Raw genomic sequence first — 24,836 nt, forward strand, 5'->3', positions numbered from 1 at the left:
TAAACAATCTTAACCTCGGAATACAACTGCTGGGGTCACTAAAAAAGTGGAGGCCCTGATAAATTGGGCAGTTTGACTTTACCCTAATGCCGGCCCTGACTGTAAATAAAGCTTATTTTTGAAGTAGGGTTTATATTTCAAGCATATGCCCAAAAATCCTGTAAAATATTTATAGAGTAGGTCTTATTTTCGGGGAAACACGGTACTTCATATGTATTATATGAAGAGGGCACACTATATCGGATCTCTATGTAGTGCTACATATCAAATATGTGTGTAGTAGAAAAATACATTGTTTCTTGCTTTTACAGCTGCAGTGGGCACTCACCATGTACATATTTCTTGGCAGGTATAGTAGGAAATCCCTGAAGATTTTGGGAACAGTTGGAGAACCAATAAATCCTGAAGCTTGGCTTTGGTATTACAATGTGGTAGGCGAGAAGAGATGTCCAATTGTCGATACTTTTTGGCAGACAGAAACGGTGAGGAATAGTACTTCAGTGTCCGATGAAGAGCTCTCTGTATAAATATCGTCCATGTTGAACTGTTGCAATAGAGGCTGATATGCTGCAAATTAAAAATGTTCCATCCACAGTTTTTATTTATTTTCAGGGGGGTCATGTACTAACACCACTTCCAGGTGCAACAGCCACCAAGCCTGGCTCAGCAGTAAGTGACGATAAAATAAATGTATATGTATTTTTTTAATTTTAACCAAGCTTTTGGATATGTTCATGTTTTAAGAGATAAGATAAGACACAGCAGTAGAACTCATTCCTTAAAAATGTATTGCCTGTATTGTAGATCAGTGAAACAACTTCAAATAAATCATATAGTAAAGTCACAGTCAAATATACATTTTCATGTATAAGCCTATTTTTGTGATTTATCTCGTGTGAAGTAATTTATCATTAATTAAAGGAAACGCTGCAATCTTGCAAATACCTTTCAAAACTAAAGCTACCATGTACTAAAGGCCACGTTACACTAAGCAACATCGCTAGCAACATCGCTGCTGAGGCACGACTTTTGTGACGTAGCAGCGATGTTGCTGTGATTTCGCCGTGTGCGACATCCAGCAACAACCTGGCCCCTGCTGTGAGGTCGTTGGTTGTTGCTGAATGTCCTGGACCATTTTTTAGTTGTTGCTCTCCCGCTGTGAAGCACACATCGCTGTGTGTGACAGCGAGAGAGCAACAACTGAATGTGCAGGCAGCAGGAGCCGGCTTCTGCGGACGCTGGTAACAGTAAACATCGGGTAACCACGGTAAACATCGGGTAACCAAGAAGCCCTTACCTTGGTTACTCGATATTTACCTTCGTTACCAGCGTCCGCCGCTCTCGCGCTGTCAGTGCCGGCTCCCTGCTCTCTGCACATGTAGCCGAAGTACACATCGGGTAATTAACCCGATGTGTAATGTGGCTAGGAGTGCAGGGAGCCGGCACTGGCAGCGTGAGAGCGGCGGACGCTGGTAACGAAGGTAAATATCGGGTAACCAAGGTACGGGCTTCTTGGTTACCCGATGTTTACCGTGGTTACCAGCGTCCGCAGAAGCCGGCTGCCTGCACACATAGAAGAGTACACATCGGGTAATTAACCCGATGTGTACTGTGGCTAGGTGTGCAGGGAGCCAGCGCTAAGCGGTGTGCGCTGGTAACCAAGTTAAATATCGGGTTGGTTACCCGATATATACCTTAGTTACCAAGCGCAGCATCGCTTCCACGCATCGCTGCTGGCTGGGGGCTGGTCACTGGTTGCTTGTGAGATCTGCCTGTGTGACAGGTCACCAGCAACCCGTGTAGCGATGCTCCAGCGATCCCTGCCAGGTCAGGTTGCTGGTGGGATCGCTGGAGCGTCGCTTAGTGTGACGGTACCTTAAGAGAGAAGATAGTGTTAGTAAATAATGAGTTATCCTGTTTATATACTACCTATATTAATTGCCTTTTTCTCCCTTTATTATTTTTTAGACTTTTCCATTTTTTGGAGTAGTTCCTGCCATCTTAAATGAGTCTGGAGAGGAACTTGAAGGAGAAGCTGAAGGTTATCTGGTAAGTAAAGGTTTTTGTGTTTTGCTTGTTTTTTTTTTTTTTCCCCCCCAAATCCAATGTCTAAATCCTTCATTACTGTTCACGGTTTTCTTTTTTTCAAGCCATCTTAACTCAAATACTTGGGAAATTCTACACAACACAGTGGCATTGCTTCCCAATTTAGGCATACCGTAGTAGTAATTTCCCCCGAAAAGAAGACCTACTTTAAAAATAAGCCCTAGCAGGATTTTATTTTTTTTGTTTTTTTGTTTTGTTTTTTTTTAACTATAAGGCTATGTGCGCACTGGAAAATGGAAGTTTCTCAAGAAAATTCTGCAGGTATTCAAAGATTACTGCACCCGCGGTAAAAAACCGCGGCAAACCGCACCCAAAAACCGCATGCGGTTTGCTGCGGTTTTACCACGGTATTGTTTGCGGTATTGCCGCGGTTTTGCCGCGTGCGGGTTGGGATGTGCTTTATTGCATTCAATGCAATAAAGCACGTTGAAAAAAAAAAAAGTCATTTCACTCTGAGATAGATAGATAGATAAAGAGACAGAAGAATAGATAGAGGGATAGATAGACAGACAGAGGGATAGATAGAGGGATAGATAGATAGATAGACAGATAGATAGAGGACAGATCGCTGCATTTCCCACGGTCGGCAGTGAGTTCAGATTACCGGCCGTGGGAAATGACCGGTAATTACCTCTGCTGTCTGCTGCATTCATTCAGCGCTGTGTCTGTGACAGTCGCGGCTGGATGTAAGCAGCGCAGGACCTGTGGATTACGTCGGAGCTTTGTTTCGGGAGGGGTTAATAAAAGGGTTAATGAGGCTTGTTTGTTTTATTTAAAATAAAGGATTTTTCTGTGTGTTTTATTCACTATACTTACGGGTTGATCATGTCAGCTGTCTCATAGATGCTGCCATGATCAAGCCTGGAGTTAATGGCGGCGATCCGCCACCATTAACCCCTTGTATTACCCTGACTGCCACTGCTACACGGCGGCAGGAAGAGCCGGGGACACGCCGGTGCTGCCGCATAATGCATGCGACAGTCCCGGGGCAGCTGCGGCTGATATGCTTGGCTGTGGGAGGTGGGAGGGAGGCGGCGGGGGACATTAACCCTGCTCCTCTCCCTCCCCAGCCTGAGAATACCGGGCCGCCGCTGTGTGCTTATCTCGGCTGGACGGTAAATATACAGCGGAGCCCACGTTCTTTTTTTTCTTCTATATTTCCGTTTGCTTTCTATGTGTGTTCTATGTGTCTGTGTTCTATGTCTGTGATGTCTGTGTCTGTGATCTGTGTGTGTTTACTCTCTGCTTTGCTTCCTCTTCCTGTAATGACATCACTTCCCTGCAAAACCGCAGACAAGCGATGTACATTACCGGAAGTAAACCGCGAAATACCGCAGGGAATAACGCAGGAAAACGCAGTGAACCGCACAGAATTTGCTGCCTGCGTTATTCCCTGCGGGATTTCACGATTAACATTGGAGTCAATGTAGTGAAATCTCGCAGCGACGTGCGGAAAAGAATTGACATGTAATTGTTTTTGCTGCGGGAATCCCGCAGCAAAACATGCAGCTGTCAAATTCCGCCAAGTGCGCACAGGATTTTTTTTGCCCATAGGTTTTGCTGGTGATTCACTGCAGAGATGTTATGAACATTTTCTGCAGCGAAACATGCATCAAAACAGCAAAAAATCCACGGCAAAATCCGGTAAGTGCGCACATAGCCTAAGCCCTACTCCTTCCAAAAATAAGCCCTAGTTACTCTTCTTTGTATTTTGAAATTAATATTGTGCATCCCTTTCAGGATATTTAAATTTTATTACCATATGTTGCCCTGTTATACTGCTGTAAGCCCTGGAAATTTTATAGTCACATTCCCACTGTTATAATACACAATGAATATTCACCCCTTCCCCGTCCAAGGATTACGATGGATCGTCGGGCGTGGAATATAGTAGTCTGACTGAATCACTGTTGCCGCCACAGAGGGGTTGGCAGGGAAAGAAGTGAATATCAATTTTATATTAATAGTGCGAGAGTACAGCAGGCTGACTGCACCAATCACTTGACGCCGTCACTTGTGAGCGACTATAAAACTTCTGTGGCTTACAGCAGCATAATGGGGCAACATACAGCAATAAAAAAATGACATCCCCTGAAAATAAGCCCACGGTCCTCTTTCGGAGCCAAAAATAATAAGAGCCTGTCTTATTTTTAGGAAACACCGTAGCTTTTTCCCACAACCATCACTAGGGGGAGCTTATTGCATTAAGATTTTTATAGGCCTGATTAGATTTGCTAGGCGCTATGTAGATCCATTTACAGTGGGTCCCCCTAGTGGTGGATCCAGAATTTTTACATTTTATTCTATGTGAAACAAATTTTAGATTTGGAACAGTTGGGGAAAAATAAAGCTCCAACCTCTGTAAAAATACAGTTCTAAAATTATTTTTGTTAATAACGTTATTAATGTTTTATAAAAATGTAAAAATGTAGAACATTAGATATTTTAGTATTTTTCATGAAACCACTTTAACCTTAATCTAGAGCACTGTATAATCTGTAAATTAACTTGTATTCAAAAGAAATTTATAGAAAAAAAGTTTTTCTCTGACGCCTCATTGGGGGACACAGGACCATGGGTGTTATGCTGCCTATCCATAGGAGGACACTAAGTAGATGCAAAAGCATAGCTCCTCCCCTGCAGTATACACCCCCTAGCTGGGCCAGGAAACCTCAGCTTTAGCTTAGTGTCTGTAGGAGGCACATCCTTTCAAGGTTTTGTTATTTTTTGAGGGCGACGGTTTCCCTTTGGGACCGATCTCCAAATACCATCAACGGGCGGGAACACGGAGTGTCGTCTCCACGTACCCCCTCCTGCGACGCTGGATCCTGGGCTGCCTTTTACTGGACGACGGGTCCCACAGACACCGATTTTCCAGAGTCCAGGGCAGAGGCACAATTCCTCAGCCCCTCTTTGCAGGCTCTGAGTTGAACATGGCACCTGTTTGCAGAAAATCCTGCAAAGATAATTTACCGGTGGCGGGGGGAGGGCCCAGAGCTCAGGAACTCACACTGTTTATTTCCTCTGCTTATTTGCTCTAGCTGCGTGCTCTGATTGCAGGAAAGCCTGCAGAGATAATCCACCAAGCTGTGTGCTGACTGGAGGGAGGGGGAGAAAAACTCACAGAAGCTCCCTTCCCGCCGTTTTTTTGCTACCGACAGCAGGGGGGCACACTGACGACTTCTTGGCGCTCTTTTAGCGTAAAGCCCCTCCCCCCGCGCGCCGCGATAAGCCCCCCCCTTCAGGAAAGCGTGCGAAGTTCTCCACAGAGCTTATTCCTTCCTGAGGACGCAGGGCCATCGGCTGATTCTGATGAGGTACTTGCTTTACTTGTAGCTCTGCTGAGCATTGCTCCCCCTCCTGGCATACTCCATTTAGGAACATGCAGAATTCTAAGGTTACTAAGAGATTATTCAGCCTGCACTGCCTGCCACGCTGAGCTACCATGTAAACACACCTCTTCTCTCTGTGAGTCCTGTGCCCCTATAGCCCCCCAAGACCCCCCCGCCACCACCGCCGCAACACTCAGCCCAGAGCCTAGGGCTCCCAGAATGGAATGGGCACAGTTTCTGTCCCAATCCATGGAAAAACTGTCACAGAACCTGGTTCTGGCTATACAATGTCGTCCTCTACACCCTTCTGGGCCCCTGGACGGAACGCAGCCTGAGGATACCCCTATGGAGGATCCTTCTGCGGTAATCCGGGCACATGCTTCACCGGCTGCAGGGATCAGGAAAAGAGTACATGGCCGGGTGTCTCCAGCACTCTTTCATGGCCCCCATGACTCTCCCTCGGGAGCACACAGGGCTGGCTCTCCCACACGCTCCACGGCTTCTGAAGAGATGGAGGAGGGAGAATGCTGTTTGTACCAGGAGGATTCCTTGGTTTCATCCTCTCCAGATGATCAAACTGCAATAGACTCCCATATAGCAGCAGTCAACCAACCTCTGCATGTGGAGGATCCCCCATCCACTACCACTGACCATGCGGTCTCCTTTAAGAGGGCAAGGAAACCCCGAAAGGTTTTCGCTGATAACCCAGAGTTTCAGGTTATCCTCACAAAGCAAAGGGAGAAGCCTGACAGGCATTTTGGTAACCGAAAATTCATGGAGTCCCGGTACCCTTTTGCCTCACCTTCCCCTAAGGTCTGGGCCGATCCGCCCTCGGTCGACCCCCCCCCTCGGTCTCCCGCCTTGCCACAAAGATGCTCCTGTCTTTACCCGATGGTTCCTCCATCAAGGACCCGACAGACAGACAGGTGGAACACCTCGCCCGCTCTGCCTTTGAGGCTGCGGGTTCCTCCCTCTCACCCTCCTTTGCCTCTGTGTGGGTTGCAAAGGCGATCTCGGTCTGGGCAGAATCCCTTAACACTTCGCTTGAGGAATCCCAGTTCACTCATACCTTCACAGAGGTAACAGCTCAAATTGCCGCTGCGGCGGAGTACCTCATGCAGGCCTCCATGGACGCTGCTACCTGCGCAGCGTTTGCCGCCTCAAATACCATAGCCATCCACAGAGCTCTCTGGCTCCGACAATGGTGAGCAGACTCTGTCTCCAAGAAGTTTCTCACGGGCCTTCCCTTTTTTTCCAGACCGATGGTTTGGCGAACGTCTGGACAAGCTCATTTCTGACGCCACGGGAGGAAAGAGTAACTCCCTCCCCCAGCTGAAGTCCAGGACGACCTTCACCAGACGTCCACAGTCCTCGTTCCGCTCCTTCGGAACTCATTGGTTGGTCAACATCCCGTGCTGTCCCCGCCACCAGCTGCGGACTACGCAGAGACCGACCTTCTCAGCTCTCCCCGAAACCCACTTCGTCATGGCAGCCTAGACCGAAACAGTCCAGGACTAGGGAGACTCGTCTACGACGTTTTTCCCCCCTCATGACTCCTTTGGCGCCCCGGAAGACACACTCATTGTAGGAGGTCGACTGCGGCTCTTTCAACACATCTGGGCTGCCGCCTCAGACGACAAATGGGTGCGAGACCTTGTGTCTTCCGGTTACCAGGACCCGAACCCCGAGTCGGTTCTTTCTCTCAAACCCCCCAAAGACTCGAAAACGACGCAAAGCTTTTTTCTCAGCATTCTACTCGCTCCAAACAGCAGGAGTGATAATACCTGTCCCAGACCACGAGAAGTTCAGGGGTTTTTATTCCAACCTCTTTGTGGCCCCCAAAAAGGATGGGTCAGTTCGACCCATCCTGGACCTCAAACACCTGAACAAACATGTGCACGTACGGAGATTCAGAATGGAGTCCCTAAGGTCCATTATTGCATCCATGGTTGAAGGGGAATTCCTCGCCTTAGACATCAAGGACGCATACCTGCACATACCCATCGCCCCAGATCACCAAAAGTTCCTCCACTTCACAGTTCAGGACTCCCACTTTCAATTCGTAGCTCTACCCTTCGGCCTTGCCACCACACCAAGGGTCTTCACCAAAGTCATGGCGGCCGTCATGAGCGTCCTTCACGCCAGGGGAGTAGTCGTTCACCCTTACTTGGACGACCTCCTCATCAAGGCCCCCTCCTTCCGCGACTGCTCAACCAGCATACAGATCACTGTGGACACCCTATCCCGCTTAGGGTGGCTAGTGAATCTAGACAAATCATCCCCGATCCCATCACGATCCATCACCTTCCTGGGCATGTCCCTGGACACCCTTCGGGGCTTGATCTATCTCCCCCTGGACAAGGCGATCGCTCTTCAACGAGCGGTACGCTGCCTTCTACGTCCTCCGTCTCGCTCCATTCGATTCAGCATGAAGGTGCTCGGCAGGATGGTGGCGGCTATGGAAGCAGTACCCTTTGCTCAACTGCACCTCCGCCCACTGCAGCTAGCCCTTCTAGCGGCCTGGGACAAGAGCCCCTTCTCCCCGGACAGACATCTTCACCTGACGCCTTTAGTCAGGTACGCACTCCGCTGGTGGCTTCGGTCCTCATCCCTATCGAAGGGGAGATCTTTTCTCCCAGTGAACTGGCTGGTCCTGACCACGGACGCCAGCCTCCTAGGCTGGGGAGCATTGTACCGGCACCACCCTGCTCAAGGACGTTGGACGCCCCAGGAGTCTTCCCTACCCATAAACATCCTGGAAATCTGCGCGATCTTCCTCGCGCTCAGGGCGTTCTTCCCTCTGCTAGCGGGTCATCAGATTTGAGTCCAATCGGACAATGCGACAGCTGTAGCCTACATCAATCTGCAGGGGGACACCTGCAGCAAGGCAGCTTATCTCGAGGCCCACAGGATCCTCGGCTGGGCCGAATCGACAGGGTCAGTGATATCAGCGGTACACACCGGGAGTAGAGAACTGGGCAGCAGACTTCTAAGTTGCCAAGGCCTGGCTGCCGGAGAGTGGTCTCTCCACCCAGAAGTGTTCCTACACATCTGTACTCGCTGGGGTACACCAGACGTGGATCTAATGGCCTCAAGGTTGAACGCAAAGGTACCCGTGTTCATAGCCAGGTCACGCGATCCGCAGTCCATCGGCGTGGAGGCTCTAGTCTGCTCCTGGCACCACTTCCGCCTGCCTTACATATTTCCACCTCTACTGCCGCGGGTAATCAGGAAAATCAAGGCAGCGGGAGTCCCGGTGATACTGATAGCACCGGACTGGCAAAGGCACGCCTTGTACGCCGAATTAGTACAAATGCTCGTAGACGTACCGTGGTGCCTTCCAGACATCCCAGACTTGCTGACCCAAGGGCCCATTTCCCATCAGAACTCCAGAGCCCTGAAGCTGACGGCATGGCCATGGAGACCTGGGTATTAACAAGAGCAGGATTCTCCCCCACGGTTATCTCCACCATGATCAGCGCCCGAAAACCTGCTTCATCCCGCATTTACCACCGTACTTGGAAAATCTTCCTTTCATGGTGCAGGGAAACGTCCAGCCTCTGCCTCTGGCCATCCCCAGAATTCTCGATTTTCTGCAGGTCGGCTCTCAGTTCCCTTTTAAAGGGCAGGTCTCAGCGCTCTCAGTCTTCTACCAATGCCGCCTGGCTCAAAAACCGCAGGTCAAGACCTTCCTCCAGGGCGGTTTCCCATCTAGTTCCCCCGTACAAACGGCCGGTGGACCCATGGGACCTCAATCTCGTTCTGGACGGTCTCCAGAGGTCCCCCTTTGAACCTCTCAAGGAATCCTCCCTTGCTCTTCTGTCCTGGAAGGTAACATTCCTGGTGGCAATTACATCCATCAGACGGGTTTCGGAGCTAGCCGCACTCTCTTGCCGCGAGTTTTTTTCTGATTTTTCACCAGGACAAGGTGGTTTTGCGCCCCCTTCCGGATTTTCTTCCAAAGGTTCCTACCCCGTTTCATTTGAACGAGGACATTGTTCTGCCTTCCTTTTTGTCCACACCCAGTTCATAGGGTGGAAAGGTCTCTGCATTCGTTAGACCTCGTCAAAGCACTCAGATATTACATATCCAGGACAGCCCCCTTTAGGAAAACGGACTCTTTGTTCGTCATTCCTGAGGGGCCTAAGAACGGACAGGCAGCTTCAAAGGCGACTCTGGCTCGCTGGATTCGCTTTGCGATCCAGGAAGTCTACCGCTTGCAACTCAAGCCCATTCCTAGTGGGCTGCGGGCTCATTCCACGTGAGCAGTTGGCGCTTCGTGGGCCATTCGGCATCAGGCTTCAGTAGAACAGATGTGTAAGGCTGCGACCTGATCTAGCCTACATACGTTTTCAATGCATTACAGAGTCCATACCCAGGTTTTCAGCTGAGGCAAATCTGGGTAGGACAATTCTGCAAACAGCAGTAGAGCACCTTCTCTCAGTAGGTGCTCCAGGCTGTCTGGAACTGGTTACTAGTCCTTGGGTTGCGTTGTCTTGTTTTTATTTTTCCCACCCATGGACTGCTTTAGGACGTCCCATGGTCCTGTGTCCCCCAATGAAGCGTCAGAGAAAACGGATTTTTGTGTACTCGCCATAAAATCGTTTTCTCTTAGCCATCATTGGGGGACACAGCACCCACCCTGTTGGGCCTTGGTTCTCTCAGTACCTTATTTGGTTATGACTCTTTTTTTCTCATGTTCCTCTGTTGAGATAAGTTTTTACTGGCTTTTTCTCCTACTGGTTGTGTACTAAAACTGAGGTTGCCTGGCCCGGCCAGGGGGTGTATACTGCAGGGGAGGAGCTATACTTTTGCATCTACTTAGTGTCCTCCTATGGATAGGCAGCATAACACCCATGGTCCTGTGTCCCCCAGTGATGGCTAAGAGAAAACGATTTTACTGTGAGTACACAAAAATCCGTTTTTTGTTTTGGTAGAAGATTACTGTTGAATGATTTTCACCTTGTACATGAAGGTTACTTAATTTCTTTTGTTCCTAAGGTATTTAAACAACCCTGGCCTGCACTTATGCGCACAGTCTACGGGAACCATGAACGGTTTGAGACCACCTATTTTAAGAAGTTTCCTGGATATTATGTGACAGGAGATGGTATGTTATATAGTTGCCTATACAATTTTTCAGTTTACTTTCTGTATACTCCAGTCACCATTTATAAGTTGTCTACATTTACTTAATTATTTACTTCTAGTGGATAAAAGTGTGTCTTGGACATGTAAAGGACACACAGGTTCTCTGTTCTATTTATAATGGGTAACTAAGTTGGATCAAATGGTATACTTGGAATATGTTTAAAGGGAACCTGTCAGGTCAAAAAAGCATTCTGACCTACAAGCAGCAGCCTGTGTGAGCTGCTAACCCCTCCTACCCATCTCTGTGTTGTTATATTGTGTAATATGAAAGTAATAAAATAATGTTTTATTACTTTCATATTCCCTATATAAATGATAGTGTCTCTAGCCCCATGGGCGTCTCAACACCCTAGATTTTTAAACATCTTTACACAAAAAATAAACTGGTACATGGTCTGATAGACTACCTTTCGCTGGAGTTTTTTTATTTATTTTTTTTATTTAAACGGTTTACCTCCCCCAATCGGCTCTGCTCCACTGATTCTGGAATTTTGTTTTTTTTTATTTTTCTTCTCTGTCCATTTGTTACAAAACTGTGCCCTTGGTAACAATGGTGCAAATTTTTACTTTCATCCAACTGGACATATACCACATAACTTTTCTTTGAGCGTTTGATTTTTGTCATCTGATACTAGCCATTCCAAATCCGCACGCACCCACAAATAAGTTCTGTGGTATATACCCAGTTGGTTGGTATGTACATCTTTTTTAACTATTTCTGAATGGATAGAACAATGCCAATTGGAAGAGGTAATCAGATTAAATAAAAAATCCAGTGAAAGCGTCTTCTTTTGGGGTCGCTAGACTTTGAAGTAGTTTTTCAGAACAAGTTGTTGTGTGAATATTAGGAATACTATATTTCCCATTATATGACTTATACTGCAGTTTCACCAGTTTTATCCTCTGCAATCTCTCCCTCTCGCTCTCTCTCAATTTGCAATTAAATCTGAGTTATTGGGAGGAGAGTAGCTATTATTATTTCTTTGTCACTCCATTGGGAGACCCAGCCAATTGGGTGTATAGCTTCTGTCTCCGGAGGCCACACAAAGTATTACACTTAAAAGTGTAAACCCCTCCCCTCTGCCTATACACCCCCCCGTGCATCACGGGCTCCTCAGTTAGTTTTTATGCTTTGTGCGAAGGAGGCACACATGCACGCAAGCTCCACAATTTAGTCAGCAGCAGCTGCTGACTTTATCGGATGGAAGAAAAGAGGGCCCCTAACAGGGCCCCCAGCATGCTCCCTTCTCACCCCACTCTGGTCGGCGGTGCTGTTAAGGTTGAGGTACCCATTGCGGGTACAGAGGCTGGAGCCCACATGCTGTTTTCCTTCCCCATCCCTTAGGGGCTCTGGGTGAAGTGGGATCCTAACCGGTCACCAGGCACTGGGACCGTGCTCCCTCCGCAGCCCCTGGGGGAATCTGCTGGACAGGAGCCGGGTATCATCAGGGACAGGGCCCTGCTACTCTGAGGTACGTACTCTGTGTCCCCTTGGGGACGGCGCATAGAGCGCCTGTGTAATGGACGCTGCAGCAGCTGCTGGGTGTGTTGGTGCGCCGGGACTACCGCGCTGACCGCGCTTGTTTGCCGGCCGCGCTTATAACTTTAGTCCCCGGCTTTTGCGGCCTAGTACCGCATACTCCCGCCCCCAAGCCTGCCAGTCAGGGGTAAGGGCGGGACGCTGCACTGGACGTCAGCGCTGAGGGCTGGAGCATACTTAGTATCCTCCTCCCCCCTCACTGAGCACCGTGGGGCACCAGATTCCCGCACTTTCTGAGGCACGCCCACGGCTCCCTCCTCCTCCTCTCAGAACGCTGGCAGCCATTCCTATCAGCACTTCTGACGCTGGAGAACTTCAGAGACGAGCTCCAACAGCTCTGGGAGACCCAGGCAGGGAATCTGGTGGTCACACAACCGCTTAAGGCGGTCGGTAAGCCGCACCTGTTAAGGTGCTGGCCCCCCTGGGTGCCGAAGTGTATATTTATATGCTTATATTGTATACATTTACTCTGTACGGCCGCACTATTGCTCTTGGCTATATACCCTCACTGATTGCTCTGAGGAGACAACAGCATGTCGACCGCAAAAAGCAAGGGTGCCAAGGCACAGGCTTACTTTGCAACCTGTACCTCATGTGCGGCTATGCTACCTGCAGGTTCCACCTACCCTCATTGTGTGCAATGCTCGGCCCCGGTGACACTCACTCAGCAGGAGCCTCAGCCACTGGTGGGACTTTCGGCCCAGTTGGAACCACCTGCTGCTACTGTCCAGGTGACAGGGACAGAGTTTGCAGTATTTGCTGACAAACTTTCTGAGTCTATGGATAGATGGTCTGCTAAGATACTAGAAGCTTTGCAGTCCAGACCGGTAACACAGGCCCCGGGCACTGTTCAATCATTGCCCCCAGGCCCCTCTCGGTTGGAGCAGCAAAGTGCTCCTGGGGCGACTCATAGGTCCCACGGTGAGGACTCCGACACGGACCGCAGTCCCAGACCGGCTAAGCGGGCTCGCTGGGAGCTTCCCTCGACTTCATCTCACTGTTCAGGGTCTCAGCATGAGGACTCTCTAGAGGATGAAGCGGATGTGGCAGATCAGGACTCTGATCCTGACACGGCTCTCAACCTTGATACACCTGAGGGGGACGCCATAGTAAACGAACTTATAGCGTCCATCAATCAGGTGTTAGAACTTTCTCCTCCAGCTCTTCCGTTTGAGGAGCCAGTTTCTCAGCAGGAGAAATTCCGCTTTAGGTTTCCCAAACGTACACGGAGTGCGTTTCTTGATCACTCCGATTTCAGGGATACAGTCGAGAAACACCAAGCTTTTCCGGATAAGCGCTTTACTAAGCGCCTTAATGACACACGTTACCCCTTCCCCCCTGACGTAGTCAAGGGTTGGGCTCAGTGTCCCAAGGTGGATCCTCCAGTCTCTAGACTGGCGGCTAGATCCATAGTTGCAGTGGAAGATGGTGCATCTCTCAAGGATGCCACTGACAGGCAGATAGAGCTCTGGATGAAATCCATCTATGAAGCTATAGGCGCGTCCTTTGCTCCGGCATTCGCAGCCGTCTGGGCACTCCAAGCTATCTCAGCTTGTCAGTCTGAGATTAATGCAGTCACACGTGCCTCTACTCCGCAGGTTGTGTCCTTAACCTCTCAGGCGTCGGCGTTTGCGTCCTACGCCATGAATGCTGTCCTGGACTCTGCGAGCCGTACGGCGGTAGCATCCGCCAATTCAGTGGCAGTTCGCAGGGCCATGTGGCTACGTGAATGGAAGGCAGACTCTGCTTCCAAAAAGTTCTTAACCGGTTTGCCATTTTCTGGCGACCGCCTGTTTGGCGAGCGATTGGATGAAATCATTAAACAATCCAAGGGAAAGGACTCGTCCTTACCCCAGTCCAAACCAAACAGACCTCAACAACGGAAGGTACAATCGAGGTTTCGGTCCTTTCGGCCCTCAGCCAGGTCTCAATTCTCCTCGTCCAACAGGCCACAGAAAGGTCAGAGGAACTCTGATTCATGGCGGTCTAAGTCACGTCCTAAAAAGACCGCCGGAGGAACCGCTCCCAAAGCGGCCTCCTCATGACTTTCGGCCTCCCCAAACCGCATCCTCGGTCGGTGGCAGGCTCTCCCGCTTTTGCGACGCCTGGTTGCCACATGTCCAAGACCGATGGGTGAGAGACATTCTGTCTCACGGTTACAGGATAGAGTTCAGCTCTCGTCCTCCGACTCGTTTCTTCAGAACATCTTCGCCCCCCGAGCGAGTCGATGCTCTTCTTCAGGCAATGAGCACTCTGAAGGCGGAAGGAGTGGTGATCCCGGTTCCCCTTCAGCAACGGGGTCACGGTTTTTACTCCAACTTGTTTGTGGTACCAAAAAAGGACGGATCTTTCCGTCCCGTTCTGGACCTCAAACTGCTCAACAGACACGTGAAAACCAGGCGGTTCCGGATGGAATCCCTCCGCTCAGTCATCGCCTCGATGTCCCAAGGAGACTTCCTAGCATCAATCGACATCAGGGATGCTTATCTCCACGTGCCGATTGCACCAGAGCATCAGCGCTTCCTGCGTTTCGCCATTGGGGACGAACATCTTCAGTTCGTGGCACTGCCTTTCGGCCTGGCGACAGCCCCACGGGTATTCACCAAGGTCATGGCAACAGTGGTAGCAGTCCTACACTCTCAGGGACACTCGGTGATCCCTTACTTAGACGATCTTCTTGTCAAGGCCCCCTCTCGGGTGGCATGCCAACACAGCCTGAACATTGCTCTGGAAACTCTCCAGAGATTCGGGTGGATCATCAATTTCCCAAAGTCAACATTGACACCGACTCAATCGCTGACATATCTCGGGATGGAGTTTCATACTCTCTCAGCGATAGTGAAACTTCCGCTGGACAAACAGCGTTCACTACGGACAGGGGTGCAATCTCTCCTTCGAGACCAGTCGCACCCCTTGAGGCGCCTCATGCACTTCCTAGGGAAGATGGTGGCAGCAATGGAGGCAGTTCCATTTGCGCAGTTTCATCTGCGTCCACTTCAATGGGACATTCTCCGTAAGTGGGACAGGAAGTCGACGTCCCTCGACAGGAACGTCTCCCTTTCTCGGGCGACCAAGGCCTCCCTTCAGTGGTGGCTTCTTCCCACTTCCTTGTCGAAGGGGAAATCATTCCTGCTCCCATCCTGGGCTGTGGTCACGACGGACGCGAGTCTGTCAGGGTGGGGAGCGGTCTTCCTCCACCACAGGGCTCAGGGTACCTGGACTCAGCCAGAGTCCTCCCTTCAGATCAATGTTCTGGAGATAAGGGCAGTGTATCTAGCCCTAAAGGCGTTCCAGCCGTGGCTGGAGGGCAGGCAGATCCGAATTCAGTCGGACAACGCCACGGCGGTGGCATACATCAACCACCAAGGCGGCACACGCAGTCGGCAAGCCTTCCAGGAAGTTCGGCGGATTCTGCTGTGGGTGGAAGCCACAGCCTTCACCATCTCCGCAGTTCACATCCCGGGCGTAGAAAACTGGGAAGCAGACTTTCTCAGTCGTCAGGGCATGGACGCAGGGGAATGGTCTCTTCACCCGGACGTGTTTCAAGAGATCTGTTGCCGCTGGGGGAAGCCGGACGTCGACCTCATGGCGTCCCGGCACAACAACAAGGTCCCGGCATTCATGGCACGGTCTCAAGATCACAGAGCTCTGGCGGCAGACGCATTAGTTCAGGATTGGTCGCAGTTTCGACTGCCTTATGTATTTCCTCCTCTGGCACTGCTGCCCAGAGTGTTACGCAAGATCAGGTCCGACTGCCGCCGCGCCATCCTCATCGCCCCAGACTGGCCGAGGAGGTCGTGGTACCCGGATCTGTGGCATCTTACGGTGGGTCAACCGTGGGCACTACCAGACCGACCAGACTTGCTGTCTCAAGGGCCATTTTTCCATCTGAATTCTGCGGCCCTCAACCTGACTGTGTGGCCATTGAGTCCTGGATCCTAGCGTCTTCAGGGTTATCTCAAGAGGTCATTGCCACTATGAGACAGGCCAGGAAACCAACGTCCGCCAAGATCTACCACAGGACGTGGAGGATCTTCTTATCCTGGTGCTCTGATCAGGGTTTTACTCCCTGGCCATTTGCCTTACCCACTTTTCTGTCCTTCCTTCAATCCGGAATGGAAAAGGGTTTGTCGCTCGGCTCTCTTAAGGGACAAGTCTCGGCGCTCTCTGTGTTTTTTCAAAAGCGTCTAGCCAGGCTTCCGCAGGTACGCACGTTCCTGCAGGGGGTTTGCCACATAGTCCCTCCTTACAAGCGTCCGCTAGAACCCTGGGATCTGAACAGGGTGCTAACGGCTCTTCAGAAACCACCTTTCGAGCCAATGAGAGATATTTCTCTTTCACGCCTTTCGCAGAAGGTGGTCTTCCTAGTGGCAGTCACATCACTTCGGAGAGTGTCTGAGCTAGCTGCTCTGTCATGCAAAGCCCCCTTCCTGGTGTTTCACCAGGACAAGGTGGTTCTGCGTCCGGTTCCGGAGTTTCTCCCTAAGGTGGTATCCCCTTTTCATCTCAATCAGGATATCTCCTTACCTTCTTTTTGCCCTCATCCAGTTCACCAATGTGAAAAGGATTTGCACTTGTTAGATCTAGTGAGAGCACTCCGGCTCTACATTTCCTGCACGGCGCCCCTGCGCCGCTCGGATGCGCTCTTTGTCCTTGTCGCTGGCCAGCGTAAAGGGTCGCAGGCTTCCAAGTCAACCTTGGCCCGATGGATCAAGGAACCAATTCTTGAAGCCTATCGCTCTTCTGGGCTTCAGGTTCCTTCAGGGCTGAAAGCCCATTCTACCAGAGCCGTGGGTGCGTCCTGGGCTTTGCGGCACCAGGCTACGGCTCAGCAGGTGTGTCAGGCGGCTACCTGGTCGAGTCTGCACACTTTCACGAAACACTATCAGGTGCATACCTACGCTTCGGCAGATGCCAGCCTAGGTAGGCGAGTCCTTCAGGCGGCGGTTGCCCACCTGTAGGAATGGGGCCGTTTTACGGCTCTTTTAACGAGGTATTCTTTTACCCACCCAGGGACTGCTTTTGGACGTCCCAATTGTCTGGGTCTCCCAATGGAGCGACAAAGAAGAAGGGAATTTTGTTTACTTACCGTAAATTCCTTTTCTTCTAGCTCCAATTGGGAGACCCAGCACCCGCCCCTGTTCCCTTCGGGCTGTTGTTCTTTGTGTACACATGTTGTTCATGTTGAATTGTTCTTTTGGTTCATGGTTTCAGTTCTCCGAACATCCTTCGGATTGAATTTACCTTAGACCAATTTATAAGTTTCCTCCTTCCTGCTTTTGCACCAAAACTGAGGAGCCCGTGATGCACGGGGGGGTGTATAGGCAGAGGGGAGGGGTTTACACTTTTAAGTGTAATACTTTGTGTGGCCTCCGGAGGCAGAAGCTATACACCCAATTGGCTGGGTCTCCCAATTGGAGCTAGAAGAAAAGGAATTTACGGTAAGTAAACAAAATTCCCTTCTTCTCCCATATGCAGCATATAGAAGGATTCCTGCCTTTCATTCCTTATTAGCATAAAAAATGTGGAGGAGATTGTAGATCAGCAGCGATCAGTGTAGATGTGAACCGAGATCTGGGATGAGGTAAAAGACTTATTAGAATGCTCTGCATAATTTTGTTTCTGCCTCCACTTGATTTCTTACTCTGCTCCTAAATATTACTCTGATCTCTCACTTTACTGGCCGTCCATCAGTTGAGCTGGTTTTTCAGTTAATGCTGGGCAGACAATGTGGAGGGGAAGAAGCAGAAATCTCTTAAGATATATTACAAAACGTCTCACTTACTATTGGTAAAAGTGCAGTTCCTTTATAAATGTCTGGAGAAACCTAAGACCTAGGAAATGTCTTAACAAACCTGTTTTTCTAGTTTTAACAGTTTGAAACTTGGGTTGAATTTAAACTAAAGATCTATGTTGATTGTAATATTTACTGTCGCATAAAACACACAAACCATATTTGTTCCATTATAAAGGAGTTGAGCATGTCCAAGAAAAGTTTTCTTAATGTAACAAGGTCGTTATCCACTTGCTTGTTTGAAAAACAGAAAACATTTTCTTGATAAAAATGATTACTCCTTAAAATATCTTCTCTTTTTAGGCTGTAGAAGAGATAAAGATGGCTATTACTGGATTACTGGCAGGATTGATGATATGCTTAATGTATCTGGTAAGTCATTTCATCTCCTCTATAAGGCTAGATTCACACACTGCGTTTTTTTGACGCTGCGTTTTTGTGCGTTTTTGCGGCAAAAACCGCACAAAACCGCACCCGCGGCAAAAAAACGCGGCAAAAAACGCACGCGTTTAGCCGCGATTTGGTGCGTTTTTTTTGCTGCGTTTTGCTGCGTTTTTGCTCACTGCGTCTTTATGCGCTTTTTTATCAGTGAACAATGCCATTAAAGATTGTTGAAAAAAAAAAAAAGGTCTGATGTCATTTTCTTCTTCAATATGTTCTTCATTCTCCACTAGTGTATGCAAAAGAGCAGACAGCTGCAGAACTACAAGGCTCAGTATGCTCCATACAGGACTGTATGCTGGAGGGAAAGGCAGAGGGAGCAGATCTACAAGGCTCAGCATACTCCATCCAATAGTGTATGCAGGAGAGCAGACAGCAGCTGCAGAACTACAAGGCTCAGCATGCTCCATCCAGGACTGTATGCAGGAGTTTTTTGCCCCCCAAAAAAATGACGTGGGCTTCGCCATATTTTTGTATGCTAGCCAGGTACAGCAGGCAGGTACGGGCTGCCCCCAACCCCAGCTGCCTATTTGTACCCGACTGGGATCCAAAAATATAGGGAAGCCCTTTTTTTTTAATTATTTCATGAATTTCATGAAATAATTTAAAAAAAAGTTGACGTGAGCTTCGCCCAATTTTTGAGTCCAGCCGGGTACAACTAGGCAGCTGGGGATTGGAATCCACAGTGCAGGGTGCCCATGCTTTCTGGGCACCCTCGCTGTGAATTGCAGTCCCGCAGCCACCCCAGAAAATGGCGCTTTCATAGAAGCGCCATCTTCTGGCGCTGTATCCAACTCTTCCAGCTGCCCTGATGCCGGGTGGCTCGCTGGGTAATAATGGGGTTAGGGCTAGCTGTATAGCTGGCCCTAAGCCCGAAATTCATGGTGTCGCGCCAATATTAGACATGGCCACCATGAATTTCTAGTAAAGATAAAAAAAAAACACAACACACAGAAAAATATTTTTATTAGAAATAAAACACAACACAATTAGTGACTCCATCTTTATTGAAATAAAGAACCCCCCTCCGCAGTAATCCTGGGTCAGGGTCCCGCGCCGTCCAATCCGGATCCAATATCATCTGATCGGTTTGCTGGAAGGCAAAGCGATCAGATGATGTGTCAGGATCAAGTGCCTGAATCACATCACACATCGGCTGATTGTATAAAAGCCGTTTATACAATCAGCTAATGCATCGGTGCAAAAAAAAAAAAAATAAATAAAATACTCACTTATGTGCTGATTACCGGCATCTCCTGGAGCGATGGGGCGGGAGTCTGATCCTGTCCGATCGCTGCAGCAGCTGCCGGTAATCAGGGATGAAGTCTCCTGACGCATCCGCTGATAGCTTAAACCGGCCGGGCGCCCGCGTCACCGCGATACTTACAATCACCTGATGCGTTGGGTGACTGCATCAGGTGATCCATCGCCAGGTCCTGCATCCTTCGGAGGTGTCCCGGCCGTCTGCACACAGCCGGAGCGGGGGTGGTGATACCGTGAGAGGAGATGGGAGCGGGCATGGCACCGGGACCCTGCAGACAGGTGAGTATAACTTTTTTTTTTTTTTTTTTCTACTGTTAACTTTTGTTTTCGCAGCCGCTCCAACCTCCTGCCCATACATGGTGCCGCACGGCAGCATACATACACAGGACCGGAGGTGGAAGCGGCGGTGACGGTACCGGGAGGATTCACGCTTCTGTATTTACTGACAGAAGGAATCCTCTTCCTGTACATGTCACTTTACTACCCACCTCCTGCGTTTATAGCTGCGTGTTTGGTCTTAGAAATGCACCAAAACGCAGCTATTTGCGTTTCTCATTGCGTCTTTCAACATCCCATTGCACTCAATGGATGAAAAGCGCAGTGAAAAACGCGGGAATAATTGACATGCTGCGTTTTTGTGGCACCACAAAAACGCAGCTGAAAAATAACGCTGTGTGCAGACAGCAAAAATGAAAACTCATAGACTTTGCTGGGGAAGCAAAGTCATGCAGTTTTCTGAGCAAAAACGCACCCGAAAACTGTGCAAAAACGCTGTGAAAAACACACTGGGTGAACTTAGCCTAAGGTTGTCTTCAAACGTCCGACATACACAGTCTGTGTGTGTAGTCCCATATCGGAACCTTACATGGGTCTCCTTACCCAAACTCATCACTCTTATATGTTCAGGTGAGGAGATCCGTGCCTGGTCTGGACAGTGTGGTCTGTACTTGGACCATGAATATCTGATGTGTAAACTGGCCTAAAGACACTCTTTACTAGCTTTTATGATCATGATTTTATATATTACTGAATGAATTTGTTGGATACTGTGTGTTCACTCCACCCTCAGGTCACTTGCTTAGCACAGCAGAAGTGGAGTCCGCACTTGTTGAACACTCTTCTGTAGCCGAGGCTGCCGCCGTAAGCCATCCACACCCAGTGAAGGGGGAATGTCTGTATTGCTTTGTCACACTGCGTGATGGACATGAGTTTACTAGCTCGCTAACTGATCAACTTAAGAAACTAGGTAATGACTTTTATTTTTGTATAGCGGGAATATCTGGTAGCTTATTGTATTAGTGTTTGTAGTATTTACATTATCAAATTCTTATTTGTGGAATTTAAACTCAATTATAACATTCAATGATGTATAACACTAAGAGGTTTTTTTTTTTTTTTTACTGATGTTTCATAGTAAGAGAAAAGATTGGACCAATTGCAACTCCAGATTATATCCAGAATGCCCCTGGACTACCTAAAACACGCTCAGGTAACAAATTTTGCATTAGATTTTTTAATATATCCTAATTACTATGTCTTTACCCCTTTCCTGACTGGGCCATTTTTCCTTTTTTGCTTTTAACTCCTTTCCCCCCTCTTCTTGCAAGAGGCAGAACAATTTTTATTTTCTTTGTCGCTCCATTGGGAGACCCAGACAATTGGGTGTATAGCTTCTGCCTCTGGAGGCCACACAAAGTATTACACTTTAAAAAGTGTAACCCCTCCCCTCTGCCTATACACCCTCCCGTGGACCACGGGCTCCTCAGTTTTATGCTTTGTGTGGAAGGAGGCACACATCCACTCATGCATTCTCATACTTAGTTATGTCGGTTGGAAGAAAAGAGGGCCCCCACGGGGCCCCCGGCATGTTCCCTTCTCACCCCACTATGTCGGCGGTGTTGTTAAGGTTGAGGTACCCATTGCGGGTACGGAGGCTGGAGCCACATGCCGTCTCCTTCACTATCCCTTATGCGGCTCTGGGAGAAGTGGGATCCAGAGCGGTCATCCATTTGCTGGGACCGTGCTCCATCCGCAGCCCCTGGTGGAACCTGCCGGACCAGAGCCTCTTTAACCTCAGGGACCGGGCCCTGCAACTTAAAGGTACTCTGTGTCCCCATAGGGGACTGTGCAGGGAGCGCACCTTCTTCCCGGAAGCCGCGGTAGTTGTGAAATTGAGGAGGCCGGTGGACTTCCGCGCCGACCGTGCCTGCTTGTCGGGCGCGGCCTCAAATTTAGTCCCCGGCTTCACCGCGGCCTACTCGCGAAAATCCCGCCCCCGGGCCTGCCTGTCAGGGGTAAGGGCGGGATTACCGACATGACGTCGGATGTGAGGGCTGGAGCATCCTGCATGTCTTCCTCCCCCCTCACTGACCACTGTGGGGACCCCAGATTCCCGCTCTTTGCTGGCGCCGCCCCGGCCCCACTCCTCCCCTGAGAGCTCCGGCGGCCATTTTCTGGCATTCTGCCGGTGGATGCTTCTCAGTGAACAGCTCTGCAGCTTCGGGGGATCCACGACAGGGAATCTGGAGGACACACTCCGCTCGTTAGCGGTCGGTAAGCCACACCGGTCACCCGGTGCTGGTCCCCCTAGGGTGCCGGAATAGAGATATATATATATATATATATATATGTATATATGTATATATAATATATATATATATATATATATATATATATATATATATATATATATATATATATATATATATATATATATATATATATATATATATATATATATATATATATATATATATATATATATATAATAGATATATATATCTGTTCGGTCAGGCTGTGTACCCTTTTCCCATATACCCTCAGTGGTCACTCTCCTAGGAGACAACAGCATGTCGTCCACAAGGAGCAAAGCTACTAAGGCACAGGTTTTTTTCGCGGCCTGTACCTCTTGTGGGGCTATGTTACCTGCGGGTTCCACCTACCCTCACTGTGAGCAATGCTCAACTCCTGCCTCGCTTGCTCAGCCGGAGCCTCGGGCACTGGTGGGCCCCTCGGCTCATGTAGACCCCCCCTGCTCCCCCTGAGCAGGCTGCAGGGACAGAGTCACCGGTGTTGGCCTCTTTTGCTGAGAAACTCTCTGTCACTTTCCCAATCCATTGCACTGTCTATGGACAAATGGTCTTCTAAACTCCTTGAGGCATTGCAGTCCAGACCGGACCTTCCACAGGCCCCGGCCCCTGTTAGCTTGTCTCCTCCAGGCCCCTCTCGGTCCGCGTCGCAGCGCGCTCCCAGGTTGGCCCCTAGGTCTCAGGCGGAGGACTCCTGCCCGGACCGCAGTCCCAGACCGGCTAAGCGGTCTCGCTGGGACTCTTCCCCGACTTCCTCACGCTGCTCAGGATCCCAGCTTGAGGACTCTCAGGAAGATGAGGCGGAAGTGGAAGCTCAGGGCTCTGACCCTGACTTCGCCCTTAACCTTGATACACCTGAGGGGGACGCCTTAGTAAATGATCTTATCTCGTCCATCAACCAGGTGTTGGATCTCTCACCTCCGCCTCCTCCTGTAGAGGAGTCGGCGTCTCAGCAGGAGAAACACCAGTTTCGGTTCCCCAAACGTACGCGCAATACGTTTTTTGATCACTCTAACTTCAGGGAGGCTGTCCAGAAGCCCAGAGCGGTCCCGGACAAGCGCTTTGCTAAACGTCACACTGACACGCGTTACCCCTTTCCATCTGAAGTCGTTAAGGGTTGGGCTCACTCTCCCAAGGTGGATCCTCCAGTCTCCAGATTGGCTGCTAGGTCCGTTGTGTCTGTTGCAGATGGCTCATCCCTGAAGGATGCCACTGACAGACAGATAGAGCTCTTGGTGAAGTCCATCTATGAGGCCACGGGCGCGTCTTTCACCCCGGCCTTTGCAGCTGTGTGGGCTCTCCAAGCAATCTCGGCTTGTCTGACTGAGATTAATGCTGTCACACGGAATTCTGCTCCGCATGTTTCGTCTTTGACCTCTCAGGCATCAGCCTTTTCGTCCTACGCCATGAACGCCGTCCTGGACTCCACTAGCCGTACGGCTGTAGCATCTGCTAACTCCGTGGCAGTCCGCAGGGCCATGTGGCTGCGCAAATGGAAAGCAGACTCGGCTTCCAAGAGGTTCTTAACTGGTTTGCCTTTTTCTGGCGACCGTTTGTTTGGCGAACGATTGGATGAGATTATTAAGGAATCCAAGGGAAAGGACTCCTCCTTACCCCAGTCCAAACCTAAGAGACCTCAGCAGAGAAAAATCCAATCGAGGTTTCGGTCCTTTCGTCCCTCCGCCAAGCCCCAATCCTCTTCGTCCAACAGGCCGGAGAAAGGCCAGAGGAACTCCTATGCGTGGCGGTCCAAGTCACGCCCCCAAAAGGCCGCAGGAGGCACTGCCTCCAAGACGGCCTCCTCATGACTCTCTGCCTCCCCTAGCCGCATCCTCGGTCGATGGCAGGCTCTCCCGCTTTGGCGACGCCTGGTGGCCACATGTTCAAGACCGATGGGTGAGAGACATTCTGTCTCATGGTTACAGGATAGAGTTCAGCTCTCGTCCTGCGGTTCGTTTCTTCAGAACCTCTCCGCCCCCCCGCTCAGGCTGACGCACTTTTTCAGGCAGTGGACGCTCTAAAGATAGAAGGAGTTGTGATCCCCGTTCCCCTTCAGGAACATGGTCGCGGATTTTACTCCAACTTGTTCGTGGTGCCAAAAAAGGATGGGTCATTCCGTCCCGTTCTGGACCTCAAGCTACTCAACAGACATGTGAGAACCAGATGGTTTCGGATGGAATCTCTCCGCTCGGTCATCGCCTCGATGTCACAAGGAGACTTCCTAGCATCGATCGACATCAAGGATACTTATCTCCATGTACCGATCGCACCCGAACATCAACGTTTCCTGCGTTTCGCCATCGGGGACGAACACCTTCAGTTCGTGGCATTGCCTTTCGGCCTGGCGACAGCCCCACGGGTTTTCACCAAAGTCATGGCATCAGTCGTGGCGGTCCTGCACTCTCAGGGCCACTCGGTGATCCCCTACTTGGACGATCTCCTAGTTAGGGCCCCTTCTCGGGTGGCGTGTCAACAAAGCCTTACCGTCGCTCTGGCGACTCTCCAGCAGTTCGGGTGGATCATCAACTTCCCGAAATCCAAGTTGACACCGACCCAATCACTGACTTACCTCGGGATGGAGTATCATACCCAGCAAGCGTTAGTCAAGCTACCGAGCGACA

General features: G+C 49.8%; 1 protein-coding gene across 2 annotated transcripts in view; it reads left to right on the top strand.

Annotated features, from left to right (window-relative positions):
* The window catches only part of ACSS2 (acyl-CoA synthetase short chain family member 2), a 113,181-nt gene that overhangs the window by 76,805 nt on the left and 11,540 nt on the right, over window positions 1-24,836 (top strand). For both annotated transcript variants that reach the window (XM_075349881.1, XM_075349882.1), the window contains 7 exons: window positions 350-482; window positions 613-669; window positions 1,969-2,049; window positions 10,440-10,548; window positions 18,227-18,295; window positions 20,697-20,873; window positions 21,042-21,116. In XM_075349881.1, the coding sequence (XP_075205996.1) occupies window positions 350-482; window positions 613-669; window positions 1,969-2,049; window positions 10,440-10,548; window positions 18,227-18,295; window positions 20,697-20,873; window positions 21,042-21,116 (701 nt within the window). The remainder of the gene's footprint in view (window positions 1-349; window positions 483-612; window positions 670-1,968; window positions 2,050-10,439; window positions 10,549-18,226; window positions 18,296-20,696; window positions 20,874-21,041; window positions 21,117-24,836) is intronic.

The sequence above is a fragment of the Anomaloglossus baeobatrachus genome, chromosome 5, assembly GCF_048569485.1.
Source record: "Anomaloglossus baeobatrachus isolate aAnoBae1 chromosome 5, aAnoBae1.hap1, whole genome shotgun sequence".
Lineage (NCBI taxonomy): Eukaryota > Metazoa > Chordata > Amphibia > Anura > Aromobatidae > Anomaloglossus > Anomaloglossus baeobatrachus.